General features: G+C 38.7%; 1 protein-coding gene across 2 annotated transcripts in view; it reads right to left on the bottom strand.

Annotated features, from left to right (window-relative positions):
- RAPGEF4 (Rap guanine nucleotide exchange factor 4) overlaps positions 1-27,579 on the bottom strand; it is a 143,352-nt gene that overhangs the window by 16,907 nt on the left and 98,866 nt on the right. For both annotated transcript variants that reach the window (XM_014954656.1, XM_014954655.1), the window contains 13 exons: positions 27,215-27,291; positions 25,956-26,102; positions 24,405-24,520; positions 21,043-21,131; positions 18,681-18,759; positions 14,066-14,216; positions 12,647-12,735; positions 12,142-12,172; positions 11,824-11,902; positions 9,841-9,987; positions 8,584-8,681; positions 5,411-5,536; positions 4,777-4,955 (listed from right to left, as the gene is read on the bottom strand). In XM_014954656.1, coding sequence (XP_014810142.1) covers positions 4,777-4,955; positions 5,411-5,536; positions 8,584-8,681; positions 9,841-9,987; positions 11,824-11,902; positions 12,142-12,172; positions 12,647-12,735; positions 14,066-14,216; positions 18,681-18,759; positions 21,043-21,131; positions 24,405-24,520; positions 25,956-26,102; positions 27,215-27,291 — 1,408 coding nt within the window. The remainder of the gene's footprint in view (positions 1-4,776; positions 4,956-5,410; positions 5,537-8,583; positions 8,682-9,840; positions 9,988-11,823; positions 11,903-12,141; positions 12,173-12,646; positions 12,736-14,065; positions 14,217-18,680; positions 18,760-21,042; positions 21,132-24,404; positions 24,521-25,955; positions 26,103-27,214; positions 27,292-27,579) is intronic.

The raw sequence follows: 27,579 nt of genomic DNA, 5'->3' as shown, positions 1-27,579 counted from the left end.
CCTTTCCCCCCCCCCCCAAATTGATCTCCTGCTTCCACTTCACTGAGTGCCAGCTTCTGCAGGACATTAAAGGAGTCTTTGAAGTTCCTCCCCACCCAGAAACAGTCCTGAAACTGCGTTCAATGCAGTCCCAGGGAATACCAGAAACAGTGGAAGTAACTGGTTTACAACCTCATTTGCTGCAGAACTTGCTGACAGGTTCTGAATAGCAACTGAATGCTGGAAGCTGTCCCTAGACAATCTTCATTGCAGTTTACAGGGGCACTGAGTATTTTTAAAGGGAGAAGACCAGCTGGCTAGAGATACACGTGTGCCAGTGACCTCTCTCGCTGTATATGATTTCCAACTATAACTTGTAGATTCTGGAACTATTTAGGATGTTTCAAGCAAAGAACTGCTCTGTGTTACAAGCATCATAAAAGAGAGAGGTCCTGGGCACTAGGAGCTCTAGGTCACACTTCATCACTAATGCAAAGGAGAACTTTTGTTACCAATCAAGGAAAACTCAAATGTGTAACTGAGTATTACAGAAGACCCAATACACCACATGCAGGAGTAGACACAATCTGACAAAGCAGCCCACACAACTGCATCAGGTGGCGCAATGACTCAATGGGAAGGGAAGAGAGAGAACAAAGCCTTGATTTGATAAATCTGTCTCACTAGGTTCCTGCAAATAATTTGCTATTTTTCACAACTGATTTGCCAGCATCTTATTTCAGAAGCTCAGTCTCTGATTCTTTTGCTGTTTATCAAAAAAATTCTCAGAAGATTTAAGCTATGATTCTCAGAGTTTTTTTATTCATTGCTGAAGCTGTGAGCTCCTCTGAGGCATCCTCAGCTCCAGATGAAATTAGTACAATCATCACATCCTACTGTCCGACTCCGTAACTGCCATATCACCCTACTGTTATGCTATTCTTTCTGTCCCTCCATTTCACCAGACTCGATGTATTGAGTGGGTTAGTCCTTTAGATCTGGGTCTCACTTGTGTCTGCACTGTGTGAACACTAAGCATGTGAAAAAATGATTTCTCCCATCTGATGGTCTGTCTGTTGGAGACTGCTGCCCCCTCAGATCTTCCAGCAGAGCTGCTCATACAAATTCTCCCACATCAGATTAGGGACAGTGAGCAAGGTTAGCAAAGATAAGCTGAAATGTTAAAGCCACCCCAACTTATTCTGACTATAGCAGGTCAGGGAGTGCCTTGTTAGTGGATCTGAGGGGAGATAAGGATGAAAAGCAGCCAGGATAGGCTGTCAGTGATAACGTCTTCCTCAGGCATGACTAAATCCAGAAAGGGATATCTGTCCACAGCCTGTGACATTGAGAATAAATTGTGGTATGTTAAAAATAATTAGTACCACACAGCAGTAGTGTTCAAACACAGTAGACAGCTGCAAATGTATCTGCAATATGTAATTTGAATCTATCTTTCATTTTCAAAAGGAAACATTTTGTCAAATACCCTGTTAAGTAATATAATTTGACAAAGTCCCTGTTAAAATACATTTAGATGTATGACATTCTACACAAAATATTCTGTAAATTCTACAGGCTCTACACTAAATAGCTCAGTTCCAGATAGAGGACCTCTCTAAGGAAGGAGAAACAGTGCTGCATGGCTCCACTGCACATATACTGCCTGTAAAATGTCTGAAAGTGGATCCTCCAAAGCACCACAGTGTGCTCAGAGCCCTCTGCCTCCCAAAACAGACTGGATTGGAAAAATCTGTCTGTTAGTCTGAATTATGAACACACAAACAGGCACACACTCTAGTCTCCAACACAAGCCCACATGTGGTTAAAATCTCTCAGTGCTTACACAAGCATATTCATCTTGGAATTTTCCCTGTAAACATACACCCTTCAAAAATTTCTTATGGGCTTCTTGGACTTGTAATATATGCATGTGTATGGAAAGAATGATTTTCAAAAACTGAATGAAACTGTCTGATTACAGTGATACACAAGAAGGCTTCTAAATAGCCTGTGGGTGTCTGCAAAGAGGAAATATATACAAACTGAGTTTGTGGATATCCATAAGAGTATGTGCAAGTACATCCTAGAAGGCCTTTCTAATATAATTAATGTGGGAAGAACTCACTGTAGGAAATACAGTTTGCTTCTCCCCTTTGTTCGAAAGTTTAATCCTACAATGGTGGGAGAAAAGAGATGAACCTGGTAACCTCTACATCCTTTCCCAGCCGATGCAAAGGCAAGGATGGCTCCTGGAAGGGAAAGCACACGTGCACAGCGCTCGGAGCCAGCAGTTGGCCTTGTGCTTGCCTGTGCAGGCAGGGAGCAGGCATCACAGGGTGCGTGGGGGGGCAGACACGAAACCATGCGCCTCTGCGACGCCACCTGAACCCCCCGTCACAGAATGGGAACACAGTTCTCAATAACAGTTATCTTTGAAAATCGGTACGTGCAAGGCATCTCGTTACCACCAGTCGTGCCTAAGATTAATAGTGCAGCACTGAGCTCTTCTCCCCGTACACTCTTCTAATGAGTCTAGTACTTCTAGGTAGGGTAAAGTTCTCATTAGGCCTCAAGGATCTTCACAAGCAAAACTTCCTCAAAGATACTGCTTCAAGGCCTGGGCCCGTGTGTTTTGATCCCATTTCTTGGCTTTTTCTCCCCTCTAACTTGGGTGCACTTTGTGTTTGTTTTACCGCCTGCCGTAGCACCCGTTGCCATGGCAGCGCTGCGCAGAGGGCAGCCGCCTGGCACAACTTCCCAGCACCCGCAATTAAACCTGCCCCCTCCGTTTGGATGGAGGAAAGTCTTGTGCTTCGGGTTTCTCTGCTTTTAGGAGACAAAGAGGACTCGGCAGAGCCGACCGCTTTTAGCTATTTATTTTTAGCGTTGTAGTGATACCAGAAACATGGAAGTAAACAGGAGGTTGTCAAGCTGTTGCAAATAGCAGAGGATTAAACCCATGACACTGAGGAACCCACGCGCTGGGGCAGATTTATTAAGGAGATATTTAACTGTAATTTTTAGGATACTTCATTTCAAGTGTTTATGGAAATTACTATTGTATCTTAATTTACCACATTTCAACATTTTCCCATTTCATGCCTGTGAGTTTAGCGAAGGCTCGGAGGCCTCTGCCTGTGGGTGCCACTGCCCTCTCCTGGACACAGCCCGCCAGGCTGGCGGCTCGCTTCCCAGTCTGCTCTCTGGAATGAGATAATGGAATACGCGGTAGATATATTTTTAGAAACTAAAGAGGTAAATTCTGTCCTCTGTTCTGAATATAAACCTGATCCTGCATGCCTACCACTGGATTTTATAAATCTTCGACCAACTGTAACCCGACCGGAGGGCCCAAAGCGGTTCCCAGAAGGAAGTCGGTACTTGTGGAGCGAGGCCTTTCCCGGAGGAGGGACTCGGGCTGATGCAGAGTCAATGTGATCGCTGATTTCAGCTATGTGGAATTATTAATTGGGAGGAGGGTGGCATCACGGCTCTAACATTAATCATTTCCTTCACACAACTACACTTAACGATGCAAAAAAAAAGTTAAAGCCCATGGTTTAACTGCAAGTAATAACTTCTTTGTTCAGGAAGGCTGCCTAAAGGCCCCTGGTCACAATGCCCAAAGCCGCAGACACACACTTAAACAGCCGGTTCCTCACTGCACACCTCTGCAAACTCTTTGTTCAGACAGCAATGAATCTAAAGGGTACTTAAAACGGTGGGTGTCAAGATGATGGGGTCAGTCTGTTTTCAGCGGTGCCCCGTGACAGGTCAAGAGGTAACAGGCACAAACTTGAACATAAAGAGTTCCACCTAAGCATGAGGAGGAACTTCTCTACTCCAAAGGGTGGCAGAGCCCTGGAACAGGCTGCCCAGGGGGGTGGTGGAGTCTCCATCTCTGGAGACATTCAAAACCCGTCTGGACATGTTCCTGTGTAACCTGCTCTAGGTGGACCTGCTTTGGCAGGGGGTTGGACTAGATGATCATTCTGTGATTCTGTAATAAACACACCATGAACTGGAAAGAAAGGAAGAGGGTAACAGTGATAAAAACCTGTAGCTCTCCAGGGCAGGGGCATGCCCCTGCTCCTCATGAAGTCAGTCACACCCTTGCCCTTGACTTCAGCGATAAGGAGTCAAGGCCAACATCTTTGGCTTGAAGGCTCCAAAGAGTTTGTTTGAATACAAATAAAAGAAGACAGCAAGAATTGCCTGCTATCCAACCTCAGACTCAGCAGTTAATAACTAAAAAGGACATTCATACCATTGCAATTTTAAACAAAAGCATCAGAAAAATATCCTAAGTAGACTGAAAGTAACCTGGGCCTCATCATCTCCATACTGTATCTCTTTGCTCTCCCCCTTTGGTTTTCCCACTTGAGGCAATTCTGAGAATGGTTTTCCTGAACAGCACCAGAAATACTTTTGTTCTCAGGAAAATTACAGCTTACTTTCGTTAATATTTACTAATTCACAGATTAATATTTGCTAATGCATATAAGGGTAAATGAAGGATTCTCCCAATGAACCAAAATACCTTTACTCACAAATTTGATGTGAAAACATGTCCCTAAGGAGATCACAGATCAAGAAGCAATGGCGAATAGGACAGGAAAGAATAATATATATCAACAAGGTTCTATACAGCCCTATAAGGAAATGGAGAGAATTACCAAATAGGGAACATTTTAACCTCTACTGTGTGTGGCTGTCTGAATATAAAAAAGAAAAATAACAATAAATTGACTACATTGAAACTCATTTCCAGTACACAGATCATTGTATACTTACTGGGCTGCTATCTTAATATACTTCTTTAACAGCTGAACACGCTTGCTAAGTTGAGAGCAAAGACAAATCTCAGTGACCACCCAGAACTGAATTTCATTAAATCTTCTTAAAAACAAGTCCAGATTTGCTGTGGTCTTTTTAAAATTGTGCCTTCCAAAAGTGTGATAGATCAGTTCCAGCTAGGAAAAAGAAAACAGTTGGGAATTATTTTTTTAGAAATCTCATCTTTTGAAGAAGATGAGAGGCTAAGAATGACTATGTAAGTATCTAGCCTGAAACTTGCTCTGCAATTTATGTTTGTTGCTGTACAGACGACAAAGATTCAGGTTGCAAATCCAGTAGACAACAGATGAGGCATACTAAAAGCATAACTACAGGCTATGTATAAATTGGTTAATACCTTAAAACATAGAAAAGTAATTCAATAAGCAGCACATGTTCACTTAACTTTATTTTTGCATTTTGCCTATAAAATTAAGAATGCCTTATACTTTCAGAACTTGTAGGTGGCTTTGTTGTAGTATTTTTGAAAATCAAGCTTAGAGAAAGTTTTGTAAATAATGCACAAACCTAAAATGTACAAGTAAGCATTTTCTAACAGATTCTAATCTGCTGAGTAGATAGATCCTCATACCTCATGCACACAGTTGAAAAGCTCCCAGTCATAAATTGTCATCTGATGTGCTAAGTCTTTGGAGCTCATCAGTTCAAATGTTCCCACTGTACCAGTAGATGGTCCTTCTTGTTCTGGTAATGGTGCCTAAAAATGGAAAAATGATATAAAAATATTTTAGAAATTCTAAATTGCATGATTGGTGCTTGTCTTCCACAATATTTCTGATTTTATTTTTTTTTCAGTGTGACCATTTTCCTAAGCATGTTTCTAATAGTAAAACTGAAATATGCTTTTAACCACAGGCTGGCATTAAGGAATGAGAAGCCCTGTGCAAAATCAGTATCCACTATGCACTGGATAGTCAGGAAAATTCTGAAAGCTCTTCAGAGGCACTGTAAGGAAACAAAACAGACTGTTCTCAGTGTGTTATTTTTAGCATTGTTCTAAAATTTGAAGCCAGAAATAAATACTTCAATACACGTTGTGCTAACTAAAGCATGTCTGTTTGTTTAGGAGCATAGGTCTTTCCACAAAGCTTTTGTTACCAGTTTCCTTTTTCACTTACACAAATAAGTAGGCCTCAAAGCACAAGCCAAATACTTTTGCAAATTACTGATTGTAATGCTGAGAATTGTTACATCTGCCATACTTCAGAAATCTGCAGTGACTGCAAGATCTTTTGATCATTTATAAAATAAGCCTCATACCTTCTCTCTGACAGTACAGGGATGCACTATTCGTGACTGCAAAACTCCTGGGTATGCTAATTAAAATTATATAGACAGAGTCTTATGAGAAAGAATCCTTCAAATCATTCAATTATAAAACATTTTTGAAAGATACTTCCATACGACCCAATAAATGTGATGCGGTCTACAGTTTTGCACACAAATAAATCTTATATTAAAGAGAGATTTAAAACATGGCTTGAGATTGAGTTAGATTTGAAGTATTCTGTGGTATATATTAGGGTCAAAGTGTTTGGACCAGCACTGGTAAAATATTAACAATATTAATTGCAAATTCAAATGCGTTACATCAGGAAAGTTTCCTGTGAACCCACATTTTAATTGTTTTGTTTCCAGGAGAGGGCAGTAGAGTTCACTTACAAGTTTCCTTCTCAATTTCTCAGAGGGTCTTGGTTAGATAATTACAGAGCAGGGAACTGTCAACAGGCTCCTTTCTGAGTAGAAACTCAGCAGAGTCTGCAAGATTACCAGACCATATTTACACACTGCAATATCGAAAATGAACTTACTAAATGAATCCCCTTTCATGTAAGAACATTTTATTACCAACAGGAAAAGGACTGACTGGATTAATACATCAAGTCACTTTCTCAATAACACGCAGTATGTAGGAGCTTTATTTCTGTATGATTTTTTGCTTTGTACTCTGGGGAAAACTTGTCTTTCAAATATCATTATAATACAAACTAATTAAAAATAATTAAACTAAACCACAGGCATTATTACTCTAAAAGCTCAATCTAGGATTTTAAAAACTAGTGTATCTAAAAAAATCAGGAGACCTATCAATCTTATAACTGCCTGCAGATTGCTCTGAATTGGAATTTGCACAAACACAAAATTTTTTTAGTTTAAGACAGAGTATGAAGTAAAAGTACAGCAGTTTTGTGTAGAAAATGCTGATTTTTAGAAAATGCTAATTTGTAGAAATCTGTGGAAAAAGAATTGCCTGCAGACTGAAAGAGGGGTTTTTTTTTTCCCCTATATGGAGACAAACACAACATAGCTGTTACCATAACAAACACATATTTTCCAAGGCTGGGAAAGAAGCACTTAGATGTAAACTCATTGCATATTTGAAAACTCATCTAACTCAGAACAATTTTCACATGGAAATTGCAAAGTGTAATGCAAATAATTGTACATGCACAGGCAGCAGCCAGAAATTGGAAAGGATTAAACTGGGAAGGAGGTAACAGTGTAACATTTTTCAATTTGTTTATACCTCTTCTAAAAAATGCAGCTGACAAAAGGGATATATTCTGCTATGCAGTGCTGAGAAACTATTTAAAGGTGCCGAGTGTTCCTTCCTAATTTCCATTGAAATCAGCCCACTTAATGAAAACTAGCACATTGCAGCCCTGTATCCTGTATCTTAGAGCTCCCTGTAGCATTTTGAGCACTTGATCCACGGTGAAGAGCAGAGGGGAAAAGGCACAGAAAGTCATGACAATTTGCTGCCAAAGGTATGTCTGCGCAGACAATGCAGAGCCATATAAAAGTACCCAGCGTAGTTGTACTGACGCAACACCCCTGCTTTAGAGCAGCATGCCCCATGAGGGTATCTACTTGGCAGGATTAATTAACCTTAAGGGAACACCAGAATTTAATAAACTGAACAAGGGGTATCTCTGCATGGAACTACACGACGCTGGATGTGCATTCCTTGGTTACTAAATTGAAAGCAGCAGCAAAGCATAGATTTTACCATACCTATAAAAGAAATCAGGCATACATACTAAGTGGCTTGTTAAAAGCATACAGGAGGCTGAAACAAGGCTAGGAGTAATAGAGTTCATGCTGACACGACTTGGCAATGACATTTGTTTTTAATGAAATAAAAGGAACAAAAAGTACAGTCAAATCAAACTCTATAAAAGCAGACCCCATGGAGATCATTGGAATTACTGTATAAACTGTAAGTACTTATGAACAATTCCACTTAAGAAAAAACAGACTTTCTATCAGGAATATTTTCTGTGATTCCAGTTAGAACCATCTGAGATTTTGACACTGTATTTTGTAGGACTTAGAAAGACAAGATTTTAAGGAATTTACTGTGGCAGAAAGTCTCCAGAATGCTTTAATCGGTAACATCTATCTTCAACAACATATCCCTGTAGCCTTGAGGACATAATTCTGTAATCAGGAATTACTGCATGTCTTAGTGACAATATTAAGCTCTTGCTAACATGCTCAGTGTGACACAAAGAATACTGGGATGAAGTGCTGTCACGTGGATCAGATGGGTTTCTGCTTTAGTTTAGGAAACTATAACATTACCTCATTTTAATTTCAGAGCTCATCCCCATAGCACTGTGACAAGCCCTTTGTTGTGAATGTTTGCACTAATTTTTTCCTAACGCATTGATGACACCAAAAGGGCCAAGTGTTCAAATACACCGAAGAACTGAACTTCCTAAGAACTGCACACATACATACCAATGAATCGAACTGATCACGTGGGCAAGCAAACAGCCGTCCATTGACACTGAGAGTTGTAAACACTGAAACATCATGAGGTTTGAGCACAACCTTTTCTGTAAACATGAAACAGAAGATTGTTTATTATATATATGTAGAATTTACAGCAGGAATGATCCAACAGCTGCACAGATCACCCTTCTGGGAACAAATTTTGCACAGTAAGCCGATGTCCAGGCACAGAATAGATGACAACAAGGCCCTCTTTATTGAAGAAATGTGACAAGCAGCTCAGTCCAAACCAGTCTCCTGCAGAACTGGAATCCCAGCCCCAAACTGTACAGACAGGTCAAGAAGCCTGTGCTGCTATCTCTAGAAACTACCCGCAAAAATTGAGCAGACTCCATTCATTTTTCTCTGAGCTGCAAGCATTTCGAGAGCTGTTCTTAATAGAAATTTCCTTGGAAGACAGTACTTGCATAAGGGGGTGATTAAATGCACCTGTATTCAAATCTCATTACAGCAGTTCTAAAAGAGCATCACATCACAGGTAAAGAAAAGATAACAAAGTAACTTACAAAACAGTTTCTTCCACATGTGCTGGCTGTCAGCAAATCTGACAATAAGAAATTGCTGCAACTGCAAAAAGTAGTCCCGCCTGGTGTCAGTTCTCAGGAAGTGAGCTGGTTTTGGCAGGCATCACTGTTTGCAAAAATGCCTTCCAACACAGCTCTCATTAGCTCTGTGTGTGTCCACACAGTCATAGTCAACCAGAGCACTTCAGCCGAATTCACACTGCAGTTACCCTCACATTTCCACAGCCTGTAGTGGGGACTGACTCCTGACCCCTTGCCAACGCCAGGTCAGTGGGCTTGGCACTAAGCTGCTCAGGAGCTTGGACAGAGTGGCCAGCATGGCAGTGACCACTACCAGAACGTCTGCACTGCAGCGTTTTCTGCTGTTGCTAATTCCTTTGTCTAACCTGACATTACCCATGCTTACCGCCTATATCGGTTGTTAAAAAACTCTTACAAGTCGTACAGTGAAGGAAAGGGGGCAGCTCTGCTCTGCAACAGGCAGACACACAAGCTTCTCCATTTTTCCTGTCTCCCATTTGATCTCCAGTCTGTGCCTGCAGTAGGGAAAGGACTTGGGTCTAAGACAGAACCTGTGTACCAGCTGAACATGCACAAGGTTTGACTGAATTAGTCTTTCAATCCCTCCTGACAATTTGCTTCACTGTGGGAAGTGTTTAAGAAGATGCAAATACAGTACCTCCTCCTGAACTCATCTTTACTATGATGAGGCCTTCTCCAGAACCCAGCTTATCTGCTACTGCGCTGATCACTTCCTTCACAGAGGAAGACACTGGCACCCGGATAGTGGTATAGGTTTGGTCTATGCAGTACACCTTAAATAAAACTAAAAAAAAAAAAAGATTGCACTGTGTATGACAAGTGTAATAACCACAGAAATTTTACTGTATAAATTACTTCCACTTCAGTAACCACTCTTCACAAATGAAACAAATAAAGCAACAATAAGTCACTATAGTTTTGATAGTTCCCCATTTCTCCGATATTCTACAATTTCTACTGTAGAAATCTCCAGTTTCCCAGAGCTTTTAGTAAGCCATGAAGTACTATTGTTTCAGTATTGCTACATAATATATGGATGCCAATTTAATCTGGCACTTTGTTATGTTCCAGACATTATAATACTTTAAATCAACATTGCTTTTCAAGAGTCAGGAAAACTGGCTGCAAACTCTCTTAATTACAGGAAAATACTTTTCGTATTTACAAAATAGATTTGAAAATAGTTTTGGTTACAATCAGAATTGAAATCAAACTGTGTTGCAACCGTTTTTTACAAGCAAGTATATAATTGCTGAATCACGAATGTTGTGGATGATGAAGAAAAATACCCTAACAAGAACACACTTGAGTGTACAGGACAAATTGGCTCACAGAGTAATACATGAACTCAGGCCTCTGGCTGCCTAGAAATCAATAGCATAGTACATTAGCCTGCAAAAAGCAAGGCAGCACGAAGTGACATGGATTTAAGACAGAAGAAGTTAGCAAAATACTCCTTCAGCTCAGCTGTCAAGCCAAGCCAAGCGGCCCCTGGGGTTACAGCTGCCCATGGATTTTCCCTGTTCAGCGTGCTGCCTGCCCTGGGAATGAGAAAGGTGCAGCCACACGAAAGGGGCAGTTACTGCCTGTCCACGCAGACACAAGAAGTAGAACTTCCCTGGCAGCAGCAACTGCTTCGCTCTTTGCAGACCCAGATAAACCACGGATATGGACAACAGAATCTGCATGCCTGGGAGGATGTCTGCTGTTATACGCAGTTACTGCCAGATTTTGAAACGGCTCTTCCGTTGGTTTGATTTACGCCACCAGCTTTCTCAGCTACATGACCTTGCATTTTGTTCCCTTATTTTTACTCTTGTTCACTAGCCAGAGCTATTCTTTAATGTTAAACACCTTGAAGCAGGAGCTATTTTCTGTGGTGAAGATGCAGCAAAACAACCGTTGAGAGGCTGGCCCTAGCAGTTGCAAAGAAATCCTCAGATCTATGAGTTTTAAGGGGGACGTATCACTGTTTACAATGAGCAGATCTCATCAGCAATGCTCAGCATTTTTTCACATAGCTTCACCCTGCCTGAAGGACAATATGAAAAGCCAGTATAACTGCAAATCATATTCTGATACGCTACCGTAACTTCTACCTTGATCTCGTCAGAGAATCAAACAATAGCAATAGGGCAAACCAGCAAATTTTGTTTTCTAGGCTGTGTGCCACAGGGCAGAGATCCACAGGATGATTATCTGCTCCACTCCTATCTTGCAAAGGAACAGCTGTACATGTTAGCTCAAACTACGCAGGGGTGACAAGGCTCAAACATGACCTTCAGCACCCACCCACTATTTATTGCACTGCCATTACCTGCATGGGCACTGTCTGTACTGGCTATTACTTATTTTGTTCATTCCTTATTTAAAGGTTTTCACACCTACCTCTGAGGAAGCACAGTGTGTGACAGCACAAGTGACTAAAGGAAAAGACCAGGAGCACTTCAAATCAATGATGGAGAATGTTGGGATAGCAAAAGCGAACAGAGTTTGCTTTAGGCCAAGCTTCAAAACTGTAGGCAGGCACTTTTGTATATTTTTAGACCATTTTTTTTTGAGAGGCAAATTTACCGCAAATCTCAGTGGCTCAAGAAAACTTTGCAGAGAAGGGACCCACCTTCATCACTGCCCCTGATAGGCTGGCGTTTCTGTGCTCTATCATCACCAGTGTTGAACAGCTGCAGAAGAACTTTGTGCTGAAAATGAATCAGGATTCACATGAATGCAAAAAGCAACATTATGGGGTAGACATGAACTACAATAGATCTCATCAATGGTAGGAAAAAGAGGAGCGATGCAAAATTTGATACTTAATATTAAAAGCTATTTCTCAATGTGTTTTTTTAATATACCCATGATTCCCATAGAGAAGATGCTTATGTATTTGTTGTGCTAAAGCTTCTACTTTAGAAAATGGACAAATAAATTATCTTACCTTCTTTTGTGCTGCTTTAGGTTCTTCAGAACTATACAAAGGTAAAGCATAGAATATACAGTTAAATATTTCCTGGAAGATTTTGTAGATTTTGAAGAAAATCACCTACAGAACATGGCCACTTGTCAAACTACATTACTGACATATTCCTGTTTGCATATATGAAGACTAGATAATATCGTAGTTAATCTACGGCCACGGCAGGGACAATAATATACAAAGTCCATGTATGCATGAAATGAGCATCCAGTTTAGTTTCAATGGTGTGTACATAATTTCTATTCCTTCTGTCAATCTTTTAATGAGAGTTTGGTGTTTGCAAAAATGATGTGAAAAACAAGGGCCATAGACATTCATCCAAACAAGCTATCATGCAAACATTCAGTCTTGTATGACAGAGTGCCATTTATAGGACAGATTTTTAATAGATACAAGCAATAAATTTTCTTCATCTATTTACTGAGAAAAGGGGCAATGGCAGGAAAGAAGCAAAAACTGTGCTTACATTTGCTTTACAATTTTCTCTAGCTCTGGAAGTTGCTCCTTTAGCGCTGCAATCATTCTAGTATCATCTGATACAGATACATAAAATTCCTGTAAATGATACAGAATAGTCTTTAAATAACTATAGGGGTAAATAAGCAGCACTCAAGATAGAGGATTATGAGATGACATCTGATATCTTAATGATTATAAAGAATGATAATCTGCATAGAAGAACACATGCTGGGCCCAATCCTCTATTACTTCTACTTGTTTATCTCCAGCTGATTTAAAGCAAGAGTTACACACGCAGAAGGGAAGCCTGATGACGCTCCTTAACTTACTGTGTGCAAAACCTGCATTTTCAGATTATCACGGATAAAGACTATAAAATTCACAAATAATCTGGCATGATAGGTTTTTGGTTTTTTTTTTACCCACTGCTGTTGTTAGTCCTTTGTGGTTCATTTGCTACTTGGTTGTTGACTCTCAGCTACTCCAGTCCACTACAGTATTACCCTCCCTTAAACCCTACTCCAACCTCTGCCTGCCACACCTACATAAAACGGACCTAAAGACGGTTCTATGGGCTTGCAACTAGTAATTATTCTTTAACTTCTGGACTATTGAAAGACATTATGTCTGTCTACAGAGCTTGTCTATTATGAAAAGATATCCCACGTGGGCTTGCTATACATCTGTCATACTCAAAGCCCCTCTCTGCTCCCCTCTGCTAACTCTTATCTTAGATTCAGTTTTAAACTCTTTGGGGCAAGAACTTCCATTCAGCCAGTAACGTATGGGATTATGTTCCATAAACACAATATGTAATAATAATGGCAATCACAATGATTTAAAATGACATTGGTAGTGTATCTTTTCATAGAAATACAAGGATATGGCACCAACCACAAAGACCTTACAACCAGTGTCTGAGGAATGAAATTATTTTAAGGGACTAGAAGGGTTCTGAAGACAAAGTTCTTAGGTGCCAATAGCTGCAGTACAGCTTTCATTCAAATGGAAAAGATTTTTGGTATTGTAGAGTGAGAACCCTCCAGCACCTTCCTGGCACACCACAGGCAGGCATAAACAGCCCCCCAGTTCAACCTGTAGAGGCTCTGAACTGTTCACAAGAAAATATTAAAAAAAGCAAATTGATCTATTGCTGTAAAGCAATCTACCCATGCAGTGCTTTGAAAGGAGTCTGCAACTCCAGCAGGTATTTTCAGAGGTCCAGAGGTTGACAATGGTTCAAGCACTGGTGTAGTGCGTATATTGTGTGCAGCTAAAATCGAGAACACAGAGTTATGAGTTTGCACTTTGAAATGACCCACTTCTCTTTAGTTCATAACAGAATTCTACAGGCTGGGAACAGGCTTTCACCTAATCTTGCCTGGTAGGTACTTTTCCATACAATGATACAACAATTCCTTTATACCTCCAGAAAGGCCATTGCCGCTTCATCTTCTTGCAGTAAATCTCCATATAAAGCAGCCCACTGCAGAACCAGTCGAATGACTCGCCTTTTATTGTTGAGGGCATAATCCATTTTCTCCTGCTCTGTACCCTGGGAAGGCTGGGCATGGTAAGTGCCACGGTGTCAAGGAAAATGCTCAGTGATTGAAAATATCAAAACCAGTATGAATTCACAAACAACAGACTTCCAACAAAACATTTTCAGGGTGTTCCCAATATATACTTCCCAATATATACTTCTGACTGCTGCTAGAATAAAGACTTGTGAACCTTTCACGTTCATACTAAAAAGTAAAAAGACAGTGAGTTCTCTAAAGCGCACAGGAATGATCACAATCCCGCCACAGAGACAGCTGCTGTAGGGGAGCAGAACAGAAATGACACCTGGAACAATAGAGAAGAGGATTAACCGTGGAGAGTGAACAAGGGTATTTCTCCTTGTTCCTCTCTGGAGACAGTTGAAGAAAAAGAAAAATGCCACTTTGTGTTTATTAACAATTTCAGTCTTCCATTTGCGAGAAAGACTACTGGAATGAATCACCAGTGTTACTCCTTTTATTTTTAGAAGTTACTGTAACCCAAGGTGAAAACCCCAGTCCCATTATGGTAGGGAGACCTGGAAGTTTACAACCTAGACTGACTATAGAGACTTAGGGTAAAATAATAAATTCTACAGTAGTCTTATTTTACACATGAGGAAACAAGAAATTTCCACTCTATCAAATAAAGTGTATTTGGGACACAATACTTTGTGATAATTTTTTTTGGTGATAAACAGTAAGAAAAAATGTGAAACACTTCATTGATTTCTTTCAAAATGAAGTGCCAACATGACAAAAATATGTAAATAACAAAAAGACAAAAAATAACATATATTGAAAGGAAGAAACCAAGAAAAAGGAAAGGCACCATGGGCAATAAATCGAGATAATTTCATCCTTTAACCTATGCGTAAAGAAGAATCCTCAGCAGAAACAGGATATGACAATTTGTGTGCCTGCTGCTCAGTGATCAGAAGTTAACAATATATACTTAAACTGTTTCCAATAACTGATGGCTGAATGTGAAGTAAGCATAGAACAAGTGCAATTACATCTTAAACTTTTCTTCCCAGGTAGCAAAACTCTGATTCTGGATTGTCATGAATAATACTATTCCCTATTATATAGCAACAATTAATGCTATATATTCTTTCACTCACAGTGAAGTCCAGCATCCTTTAAAGGTGCAATTGCAGTTGCTCTAACAAAGGATTTAAAAATATTTATTAGAAATCAAAATTATCTGAGAAATTTATTTTAAGCTTCTCATTTAGAAGCATTTCTCTAACAAATGTTAACATACTTTATACTAATAAAATATAATGGGAAAAATTATCTGTTAACTCACACTTTCCAAACGATCCTCCTGCCCAAAACCCCTGCAGTGATTTGAGATGCTAACAGGGTTACTGGGGCACTCATTTCACTGACAAACTTTTAGAAATCTGCATTTTAATTTCATTCAGAAAGGTTTAAAATTACTAGAGAACTAAACATGCCAGTACATTTATGGGACTAAAAAGTCAAAGGGGCATAAGAAGTAAATAATATATGTATGGTTGGACTCGATGATCTCAAAGGTCCCTTCCAACCATGAAGAGTCTGCGACACTATAAGCTACGTGCTCTGATGTCTCAGGGAGCAAGTTCAATATTCGACTGAGTCATTTTTCTCAAGCCATTTTTACCTTTCAAACACTGTAATTATTTCATGTGTTTTTACTTTCTTATTAACTGACTCACCACAGGCACTGGTAATTTTTCTGTATTTTTACCACTCATTTGTATTAATTGCTCTTTCATTAATATTATCACAGGGAAAGTCAATGGAGGGTTCTCCCATTTTTATGGGACCTACAGGATGCAGCTTCACTGCAGGCAGCAATCAGAAGTAAAATAGCATGTATGCCTGCAACAAGTGTCAGATAATTGCAAAATATTTATCAACATCAACATGGTTAGAGTTCAATATATTTATTTCTAATTATGTTGAGCATATGCTAGGAAATGGAAGCAATTCTGAAGTCTGTTTTTCCCTGTGTGGGCACGCTTAACCGTATCAGGAGCTGGGCAAAATCAGGACCCATTACTACAGTAGAACACTGTGTAAAATTATTTTTCTGGCTTGATGGCAAACAAGGTTCACAAAACATTCACACAGAAACATGCTATTGAACTATTCATAAATATTTAGACAGTGGTTCTTTAAAGATGCACACCTGCACACATGCTCACACACTCGCACTACCCCAAGTGCACTTTTGGAGGCCCTACTCTGTTTCAAGTCTTCTTTTGGGCTTTGTCCTGCCTCCCTCAGACAAGCTGTAGCTCTGAGAATTTGTCCATTTCCATCTCTGCGAAGAAGAGAGGGAAACAGGGCCTTGGTCCAACACACAGGGCTGCTGTCCTGATCCAGGACAGGGGAGCATGTCCTTTGCTCCCTGATAAAAAAGAAGTATGTGGTTATTTTTTTTTTAGTATTGTAGGATCCATATACTTTAATGACTAGAAAAGAGTGGTGTGCCAAGGGACAACACAATATAAGCACTGAATCCGCAGCTAGCAATAGTGTTACTAAGCCAGAATGGCACACCTGTCCGTTCCTTTCAGGATTAAAGAACGTAGAGAAGACAAAATGCCACTGTAAAAGTGAAAACCCAAATAATTTATACCCTGTACTATGCCTGAAAGCACTACAGTGATCTAACTCTACTCATACTCACATGCTGCTAGCTAAAATATTATCCTAAGTGGGATAATAGACTTGTATTGATTTAAAATTTGGGGGCTGGAGCAAAAGCAGTGTCTCTGACTGTACCACCTTTCTTCTTTTTCTTTTTCTGTTTTAGTTTCCTCACTGAGCATAACTAAGCTCTCCTTAGTCTCACAGAACCAGCAAACATTTTTGCAAACTGATTTTGCTCAAAAAAGATGAGCTTTGTTAGCAACCTTTCAACTCTAACAATAAATTTCAATGGCACAATCAACAGAGCACAGTTTGATTTTCCATATTCAGAATGGACCAAATAAACAATAATTCAGCTCTAGGAAAAGCTGCAACTAAAGCAGTGGGATACCAGTTACTTGCAGCCCTCCTCCTCCTCTCTGAAAAGATGCCTGCCATGACCCACTGAAGATCATGGTCTTAGCCTCCTCTCCAGAACAGATTTCATCTTAAGTGAATACATACCCATAAGTGACACTATAACTTTGATCTTCAGAAAAGTTTTTCCCCTATAAATAATGAGGAACATTTTGCTTATGCGTCTGATTTTCCCAGTTATTGGATATCAGAAGATATAGTATTGTAACTGGGGATAGACAAGCCTGAGTCTCAGATGGACTGATTTGATATTATGAGCTAGATAAATCAGGAAAAAAACCACCCAAAACAAACATTAAAAGTGCTGTCCTTTTCTTCCCCTCTCAAAGCTGTCAGCAACAGCATTTCATAATACTTTTGATATCCAAAACTATGTGGTTTTGGAAAATGTGTTTGTTTCAGGTGTACAAACAATTTTCTGCAGACCAGTTTTATGGGTCCAAAGGTTTTCAAAACAATTACTGTCCTTGCTACGAGTAACACAAATGGAATCTCAAGCTTGCCAGACAAGGACATGATGCTCTATTTTGTGGTTTCAGGGTGTTAGCTTTCCAGATGTCACTCGCCCCACTGAGCTTCAAGGAAAGCACACTTTCACACCAATCTGATTCTAAAAAATAAATAGGGAACTGAAGTTATTATACCCCCTGTCAAAATTCTATAAACCAGAAAACATTATATGTTTATTTAATGCTCCCAGCCACTTGATAGCTTCAAGTCACTGTGCACAAGGAAAACTCTCAGTACCCAAGAGCTCCCCAAATTAAATGACCTGCCAGTAACTGACTGATGGACATTTCACAGACTCCTTCTGTAAAACACGCAGACAGCAGGAGAATCACCTCCAGTCTCGATGCTGTCTACTCTAAGCTTTCATCTTCTAGGTATTCGCATGCAATTGAAGTTTCTTGCAGTTTGTTAACATTTGCTATCGACTATTATTATAGATTACTATTTTTATTCATAACTATTATGACAGCACCCAGGGACTACTTACTCATTATTCTACTAGTTTAGGCACCCTTTTGCTTGAGGCAGTTTGCAGTTTGTAATCTACACAGAAGACCACTGAAATCACCAAAACATAATGATCTTAGGAAGGGTAATCCAAACTTTTACATTCACTTATCTGGTGGAGGGACAGTACATTTCTTACCCTTGCAATAGTAATCAACACAGAAAAGACAGTTTTCTTGCTTGGGGACTCTATCTCATCACGGGTATACTCTATCCACCACAGAGTTGTTGAGCTATGGACAGCTGTTAGACAGAGAACCTACCTGCTAGAACCTCTCAGCTGTTAGACTGAGAACCTACCTACAAGGCACAGCCTCTATGAAACGTGATGTACTTCTTGAGAGAGAGAAGCTTCAGTCTCATCACCGATAGGGATAGGTGCTAACAGGATGTAACTTCTCCCTTACAAAAGGATATTGTGCCATCAAGGCTGGGCAGAGCTGACTATTTGGCATAAAAACACAGTGCATCATAATAAAATCATTTAAAACAGAATCTGTGAAAAGAGAAGAAAAGGAACAGTCAATTAAGCCCCTGCAAACAGCATGGGGATCACAAGGATGAGCTTGCTTTCAGCTAAAATATCTTATTAGCTTTCTGCAGGTAATAAAGGGGTCTATTTGCAGTTTGTTTTCAGGCATTAAGTATGAAAATGGGGAATGAACAAATACGAGCTGAAATATTAAGCTTTTATTCTTGTCTGCATGAATTTTATTGCATTTATGTTAACAGGCATTTGCCTGTGTCAAAGGGAAATTTGGCACATCAAAAAAACCATCATCTGTGCTGAAGTGAAATATTTGGATATAATTCTCTACAGGTAATTTTAGCATAAGAAGAATCAGGCCTGCCACACCTGAGTACCTAAGAACTGCTGCTGCATTTGGCTTTAGGGAACTACAATACCAGAGAGCACTTTCAGTATACCCAGGAGTGTATATCTTTAGTAACATAGGAGAAGGTAAATAATTTAATTCTTTGCTGATTTTCTTGCAATATGCAGAAGGCTTAGAAGAGGTAAATGGACAGTCAAATTTCTGGTTTTGTTTTGATTCAAAAGAACCACAGCTGCTACTTTTACATTAAAATGTATACCAACAATATGACTGACATTTTCTCTGGCAAAAAAAAGAGCAAGCTATTTTTTCTGTTAAAATGATCTGTGGTAGTGCTGGTGTAAATCCCAGTTTGCCTTCTCTTTGTATTTGTGGCAAAAAAGGATTTATAAAGCCTGGCTACAGAGGCCAGAATAAGTTTGGCAGTGAGAATAAACTTTATTTTACTTTTAAACTATGCAAGTCTTATATGGAATCACTAAGAAACAATAAACACGGTATCCTGGCACATCATTTCTACAGTGCAACCTTTGAGATAAGAGAAACATTTTAAAACGCCCTAAGTAAGGGATGTCAGAAAAAATATGGTGAGATAACTGTGTAATGTAAAATTACATCATTGCCTCCACTGTAATTCATATATGAAAATATCGCTTGGTTGATAAAACCTCTGGAAGGGTGAGACTTTTTCTTCACGTAATATACAGAGCAAAGTGGATTTTAACTGTTCTTAAATTAAATAAATGCATAAACTAAAAATTCAATTTTCCAGCACTCTGAGCTTCTCAATCCTAAAAACAGCTTTGTGAATTGTGATATTTTGTATCCCATTAGGATATAGGTATAATCTTGTCATTAGATGTTTTGGGGAAAATTTTTAAAAGATTTAAAAAATAATTTGTTTTAGAAAAATGTATAATACATGCATAATGTGAACAGTAATCTTGTGATTATATACTTGCAGACTTAAAGAACAACATTCTGCTTGCAATCCTAATAAACAGGTATCTATGAAAAGGATTGTTTTTATTCTTAAAAGTGGTTAAAACACACACTATAAAAGGATTTCTGTAATCTTCTACCATTTATGGACCACTATACAGGTTTCTCCAAAACTATGAGGTCAGTAACAGATTAACTGGATTTAAGAACATCTTTGAATATGTATTTTTAAGACATCTGCAATGTATGAAGAACTTGCCAAAGTGATATTATGTAGCTTAACATAAAAGCCTCTGCATTACTTTTTCATAATTAGGAGGATTTTTTTGTGCCCGACTCTCTTTAAAAATTAAAATACTTAAAAATAGTAAGTCAGCAAATATCTATACCCCTACATGTAAATTCTCTGTTCTCTTTACACTAATGAAAAGCAGCTTATTAAGTGCAGCTGCAGCAACCTTCATTCTTGGGACTTGACCCACGATGTGTCAAGTTCTTCTTTTTTGAGTAACAATTCTTCTTCCCCTGCGCATGTGAAAGTATCACAAACAAGTAATCTAAACTTTGATTCTTTAAATGTGATATGGATATAAAAATTTGGGAATACTTATACTAGCATAATGCAATGGCTGGAGGTATCAAGCTTAGTTCACAGTATTAAGCAACATCCAGAACAATCCAGACCATCGGGCGGTAATGCGTGCTCTGTCCTGGCCTTATAGTTGTGCCTAATTAAGGTCACGACTGGCACAAAATCTCAAGATTTTGCTCTTCTACTCTGAACCAGAAGTGCCAATACAATAGAGAGGGCAAGGAGGAGTGAATTGTTATCTTTAATTCTGGATTTCCTAGGTTTTCTTGGGGTTGTTTCAGAGTAGCGTAGTAGTTTTTATTCTGGGAAAAACTACCACTAGCTGCTTTTCAAAGCGTCACATTGCAGTGTTCCACCCGCAAGACCACCTTAGGAAGTAATAATAACACAGCTTTTGTCATATAGATACCTGTTGCTTCATTTAAAGTTGCTTCAAGGCGCATAGTTTCTAGAAAGTGCTCTAAAATTTTCTCTGGGGTTCCTGACATCACAATATACCTGTGGGAGGGAAAGAAGCAGTTAGTGTCTCACAGACAAAAGAGCTAATCAAGAAACAGCTGTGTACCAGTGAGAAGACCAGGACTGATGAGTGCCAGAGTAACAAATACCTGCTCTGCCCAGAATCTCTGTGTGGGTTAGGACAAAACCACTCACATTCTTTGTTGGCTTCCCCCCTGTAAAATGGGAGCAATACCACTCTCCACCCTACCCATGGAGCGTACGATGGCAGACGGCCCCCTCCCCACACAAGTACTCCACTGTAACACCACCACAGTTACACTGCAATCAGCAGAGATGCACTGGTGCAAACCTCTGGAAGTGCAATCTGAAATGCTCCTCCACTGAGAATAAATATCTCAGTAATCACAGCAATTCACAGTCGTTAGAGGGTCTTAACAGACTTACTACGAGCATGAAATGAGAACTGGTGCGTATCAGTGTCACAGCAAGGAAACAATTTCCTTCAGCATCACTGACAGGGGTTGGTCTGAGAAGATGGGGGCAAATAATGAAACAACACACTGTACCTTCAAATTTGTGCAATGCCTTAGCTGAAGTAAGTAAAATTTTCAAGTGGATAAAGTTAGTATTGTACCGTTTCCTGGAGTAAATTTTGGGAGGTGAGAGAACTAGTGCAATAGTCAGGTTTTTCTGTTTCATGCAAAAACACTGCCAAGATTTTAAGTACCAGACAATTATCATAGGATATTGCTAAACTTGTCCTGTCATCTTTTTTTTTTTCTTTCCTTGCAGATAGGATTTTTTTATCTTTCCCTCCATTCTTTCAATCTTTGCATCTTTTTTTCTTTTTTTTTGGAATCCAACCGATAAAGTATGAAACTAAAAAAAAAAAAAAAAAAAAAAAAAAAAAAAGAAAGAAAGAAAAAACCCCGAGAAGTGAAGATACTCTGCTCCTGCTGAGAAATAAGTGGTGGAGCTGAGCTCCTGGGAGCTCCTCCTCACTTTGAGCGCTGACCGTCACAGTTCTTTTACCTGCCAACCTCTTTGGAAGAACTGTATTGATGTCCCAAGAACACAAACACTTGTTAAGCCAGTGCACATTCTCGCAGAGATACTAACCAAGTATCTAAGTGAGTGAAGCAGAGAAATCACAGGTTGCTGTACTCTGAATATGAAAGTGAAAATGAACAGTGAAGTGACTTGCAGGGCTGCTGAATTCATCCTGCATGAGAGTGATCACCCATAAAGAGTTAGATCTTGGGAGCAAGAACTTCAGAGCTAGTCCTTCGAAGCGAAACTGTCACTGTTTGAAAGCGTGTCTCGGGGAGCTGTGCAGGAGCTGTGCCTCAGTGGAGGAGGCGGTAGAATCCAAACCGCAACCGAGAGGATCTGCTCCCAAAGTGAAGTCTTCCCCAAGACTAAGATGGACAAAATTAATTTGTTGGTTGACTGGATATCTTGGGGAACAACTCTGGGATGCAAAACCTTTCTCTGGTGCAAGTGCTACGTACCTGCTTAGGAGCGAAGCCCAAAGGGCAGCTCATCTGAAGAGATATCAGAGATGTAACCTACTCAATTAAGGGCAAAGCAGCAAGCCTTTAAGAAGAGGTGTCTGTTAAGCTTCTCTTTCAGGCCCAGGGATTTTCAGAAGTACTTAACACTCAACTAACATATTCCAGTAATACATTCTGGAAACCAGAATACATCAGTAACTTTGATTTGGACTGTCAAGCATAAATGTAGCCACTTATTCTATTTACTAAGAAAAGAAACAAAAGAAATGTCATCTTCAAAACCAATGAACTCACTTTGAAGGATTTTAAACAAAAAGACACTGCCAACACACTATTAACAAAGTAATCTGACTGCTGAAAAGCAGACAGTGAACTTTCAAGGTAGCTTCCTTTTTTTGTGTAGCTTATGTCTATTTGTCATTATTACCAGCAAAAGCTCTCTTGCTGGCACATTCATAATACTCAAAAGCTGACCAAATGCTTAAAATATTTACAGAAATGAAATTCTGAGCTTTACCTGAAAATATTCCTGGAATGCAAGCTCTAAAATACAGCCTAACCAGGGACCATAAATGTCTCTAGCTACTTTTATCAAATTCTGACCAAGAAAATGTTAAATAATACAAATAATACTGAAGCAAAGAGTTTGCAAGGAAGGGAGTGTTTGGAATATGTTTAAATGAAGCTTTCGCTTTAGAAGCATGGAAAATACAACAGACCCAAGAAAACAGATTTATATCCATGACCAAGTTTCTATTCATTGCAGCTGCTGATGCAAATCCACTGCATGCAGTCAAGTTCCCCTCATTTAGACAAAGGAAAATTTGCTGTAAGAGTACATGTTCTCCTGGTAGAAAAGTTTGCTTTTCTAACAGATCAAGTGAAAGATGAAACAGCAGTTTTTGAAATATGTGAAATGTGTATATAAAATACAAGGAATGGTTTATTCAACCCTTCACAAATCTTTACAAATCTTTCTATTCAGTTATGCCGATAAAATAGGTATATGAAATCCCAGATCAGATTGTACCCAAAACATCTCACAGTAAATTAGCTCTTTCTTTGAGAAAAAGTCAAGTCCAGGGTAAAGGATTCAAAACTTCTTGATGCTTATTTTGTTGGAGTTGATCAAGTGTTTCTGAAGAAAATTGTGCTTCCGTTTACAAATAACACATTTAGAAAGCCTTTAGGGGTTTTATCAACATTTGGAATGATAATAGTCTCACTCTCTACTCTTATCACAGTAGTATCCAAACAGAATTGCGCTTCTTCCCTCTCAGTAAGAAAGTAAAGAAAATATAATGAATATTGTTATTACAGTGCAAACCTATTCTGTAAGATAAGCTGTGTGACTTTCATTGCATGACATTTTCGTTTTGTATATAAATCGTACCTAGCGAACTCTTATTAGAATACAGAGCTCAAAGTCTAAAATGAAAATATCTGTACTTAACAATAAAACAATGTATTTTTCTGACGTCTTTTACACAGTAGCTCAACTTAATAGGGTTTCAGCATTCTCCCTGTGCAGTCTATTTAAAAGCTATTACATGAGATAAGTATTTACAGTGAGATCTTTAGAGAATTATTGTGTAAAGACACAGAATTGGCGTGCTGCTGAAAATGGATATAATATCCAGTATGGGGCACGTGATCAGCTGATGATTAAAAAAAGAAAACTTTATATACACTGCATTCTTCCACAGAAAGAGGGAATATGCTATTGTTTGGATAACAATACCATATGAAAAGGTTAATCTTTGTCTGACATTTGCACTATTGAATGAAAACATACTTGTGCTGAGGCTGTGAATTTCCTTGATTAGAAACTCTGTTTCCTGCTGGGATCTTCTCCAACACCAAGACATCTTGGTCATGTTCTTTGAGTCTTACTGTATTTGCTTCCACATCCTGCAAGACAAGTTACTTTTAATAAAGTAATTGCACCCAATTTGGCTGATTAGTTAACTCTGGAAAAGTGCACGACTTTCAAACACCAAAGACTCTGGGGTTGGTTCTTTTCCACTGTATTCATCTATCTTTAGTCTGCTTTTCTCACAGGCAGAATCAAGAGAGAAGCACAGGCACTGTGGGAAGAGGCAGAGAGTTGCGGGAGGTACTAGAGCCAGAACGACGTGAAAAATCTCTGGCTATGGCAAAGGAAAAAAAGTTTGCCAAAAAAAAAGACGCCCTCCTCCAAACTTTCCATATGTAAAGTAATCTCTATCCCCACTTATATATGATCATTATTATCTATAATATGACTTTTTGCTTTTTTTTAAAAAAAAGAAAATGGCACTTAAAAATGCTCTTAGCTCAGTAAACTTTTCATTTTTTACTACCAGACCATAGTAAAAAAAAAAAAAAAAAAAAATTTAATATAATGTGTCCCTAAATAACACAAATAAAAATAAGTGAGACCAGGGACCAAAAAAAAGAAAATGGCACTTAAAAATGCTCTTAGCTCAGTAAACTTTTCATTTTTTACTACCAGACCCAAAAAAAAAAAAAAAAAAAAAAGAATTTAATATAATGTGTACCTAAATAACACAAATGAAAATCAGTGAGACCATGGACCCTTATCTTCTTTGAAGTATTGACCAAAGCTAAATCAGGTGGGAGTCTCCATGACCAACCCAACCTTACTGCTAATGGAATCCTGTTCCCTTTGTACAGTAAACACAATCTTATGCCATTTTTCTAGCAGATTACTCTGTCTGGACCGGTTTTATTGCTGCAATACTGGGCATGTATACATTCAAATACAGGATGATACTGGTTTTGACTTCCTATACTATGAATGATTGCAAAACAGCCTGTATTTACAGAATTACAGCTGGACTTCAGAACACATTTGCCCTAACATGAATAAATGTAAAATTAGTCTAGGAATATCTTTCTACAGCTTTCTGATAAAGACATCTATGGATTTACCTGTAGTTTATTTAATTTGCCAGTTGAATCTATTGAGTTTAAGGTACCTGACACTGACCTATCTGGGAGAACGGGTGATCTTGTTTTATTCAATATTTGGGTGGGAGATCACCCACAAATCCAGGACAACATAAGGAAAAACCAAGCACTTGACAAATTCTAGACCACAGAAATGTGAGAGACAAAAGATTCCATTTGGTCCCTTTTACATGGCTGAGCTAGGAACAGAACAAGAGGGAAAATGTTATATAATACATTCTTCAATTGATCTTCTATAGATTGTCAGATCTCTTTTCTGCAACTAGGGACATATCAAACAAGGTTATCAATATATTCACAGAAATAAGACAGACTCTAGAAAAATTTGCAAGCTCTGATATTGTGCTGTCAGGTCGGCCCTTCCCACTCTTACCCTAAGGATCCTGTTGAAGTCCTCCTTGTCTACTCTCAAGAAGTGGCAGTTGTCTTCACGCAGAACAATGGATGCTGCTCTGGGAGCATCATTCACAAGCGCTAACTTGCCAAAATCATCTCCTTCGTGTAGAGTACATACCACACCCTGCACAGAGCAAAACATTTACATGCAGAAACCCATCATTACTCTGGATTCTATTGAAAGTCCTTGTACAAACACCGGACTTCACAATCAAGTACCAAAACAAATCTATTTGGCAGGAAATCAAGAGCCAAAATAATGACTAGGAAACAATACTTGATAGCTGGTTATTACTATTACTAAAGAAAGGCAAGAATAGAAAAGAATTGGCTTGTTCTCTGAAATTACATTCAGCTTGAAGGACTCTTCTAGCTCTGCTGAAGACAGAAAGTTGTTGAGTTGTTTGTTTTTTATTTATAGAGGCCCTAAAAAATAAGATGAAGTTAGCAGAAATAACATAGAACACCACATCCTCAGCTGGAGTAAATCAGCAGTACTTCATTTACTCCAATTTATAGAAACAGAGGATCTGGCCCACCAACAATGTAAAACTGTAGCTAAATATGGGTTACTTAGGACTTGGCACCAGGGTCTCTATGCTAGATTTTGGTGAAATGCTTGGTGTTCAGAATGGAAAATTCTCAGTCACTGGATGAGAAATCAATAGGGAAGTAGCGATTTTTATAGACTCAAGGGATTGCTGTGTACCAAAGTCCTATTTTTTGCCTTGAAAAATCTCTTTCATAAACAGGAAATTTAATAGAGATGCTTTTCAGGCTATAGCTTAACTAAAATGAAGAGCTGGCATAAATTTGGGAGAGGTTCATCCAACCTGAGAACCACTAGTCACAAAGCAGTACTTCTGTTAGATATGCCTGACACACGTGAGAAAAGTCAGTCATACAAATGCAAGAGCATATGGTGGTAAAGGGACAGGGCAAAAACACCCATGAGACAGAAGTCTGGCAATTCACCAAATTTCAGAAAATTACCTTGTCCTAAAGATACTGATGTAACTCTGCTGAATTACATTCAGAAAGTGTGTAATATATCCTGAAATTATATAGCAATCAACTGGAATTCTAATCAGAGAAACCACTGGATCATTTCTTAATAAAATTACATTCGTTTCCTCAGACAAAGCAATTTTGCTCTAAATTAAACTGTATTCCTTCAAAGTTTACTTTTACAATTTTAATAATAAGAATCATATAAAAAGGCTTCTGAAAAAATACCTTGCCATAAATGACTACGTTTACTGATCCCTTTAGGATAATGTACCAAGAAGTACCTTCTTCTCCCTGATTAAATACTGCAAGAGAAAGAAAAAATTTTATGGTGAGAGTACAGTTATTCAAAATATAAATGGGCCAGATTCTGCACTCAATAAAATTCAACGTAACTCTACTGCAGTCATATTAATGTCTACCTTAAAAAAGGTCATGCTATCATTTTAAAAGCAAATGCTTTCAGATTTTAGAAAAAAAGCCACCACACTCATATAGTAGTTATTTCATCACACTGATGTGAAAATTGCTTTTACTTTTCATGACAATTGCAACAACTACTTTATCAATACATATCAGGTTATCAGTTACTA

This window comes from Calidris pugnax, unplaced genomic scaffold (assembly GCF_001431845.1).
Source record: "Calidris pugnax isolate Ruff unplaced genomic scaffold, ASM143184v1 scaffold103, whole genome shotgun sequence".
NCBI classification, from domain to species: domain Eukaryota; kingdom Metazoa; phylum Chordata; class Aves; order Charadriiformes; family Scolopacidae; genus Calidris; species Calidris pugnax.
This window is presented reverse-complemented; position numbering and strand designations above follow the sequence as displayed.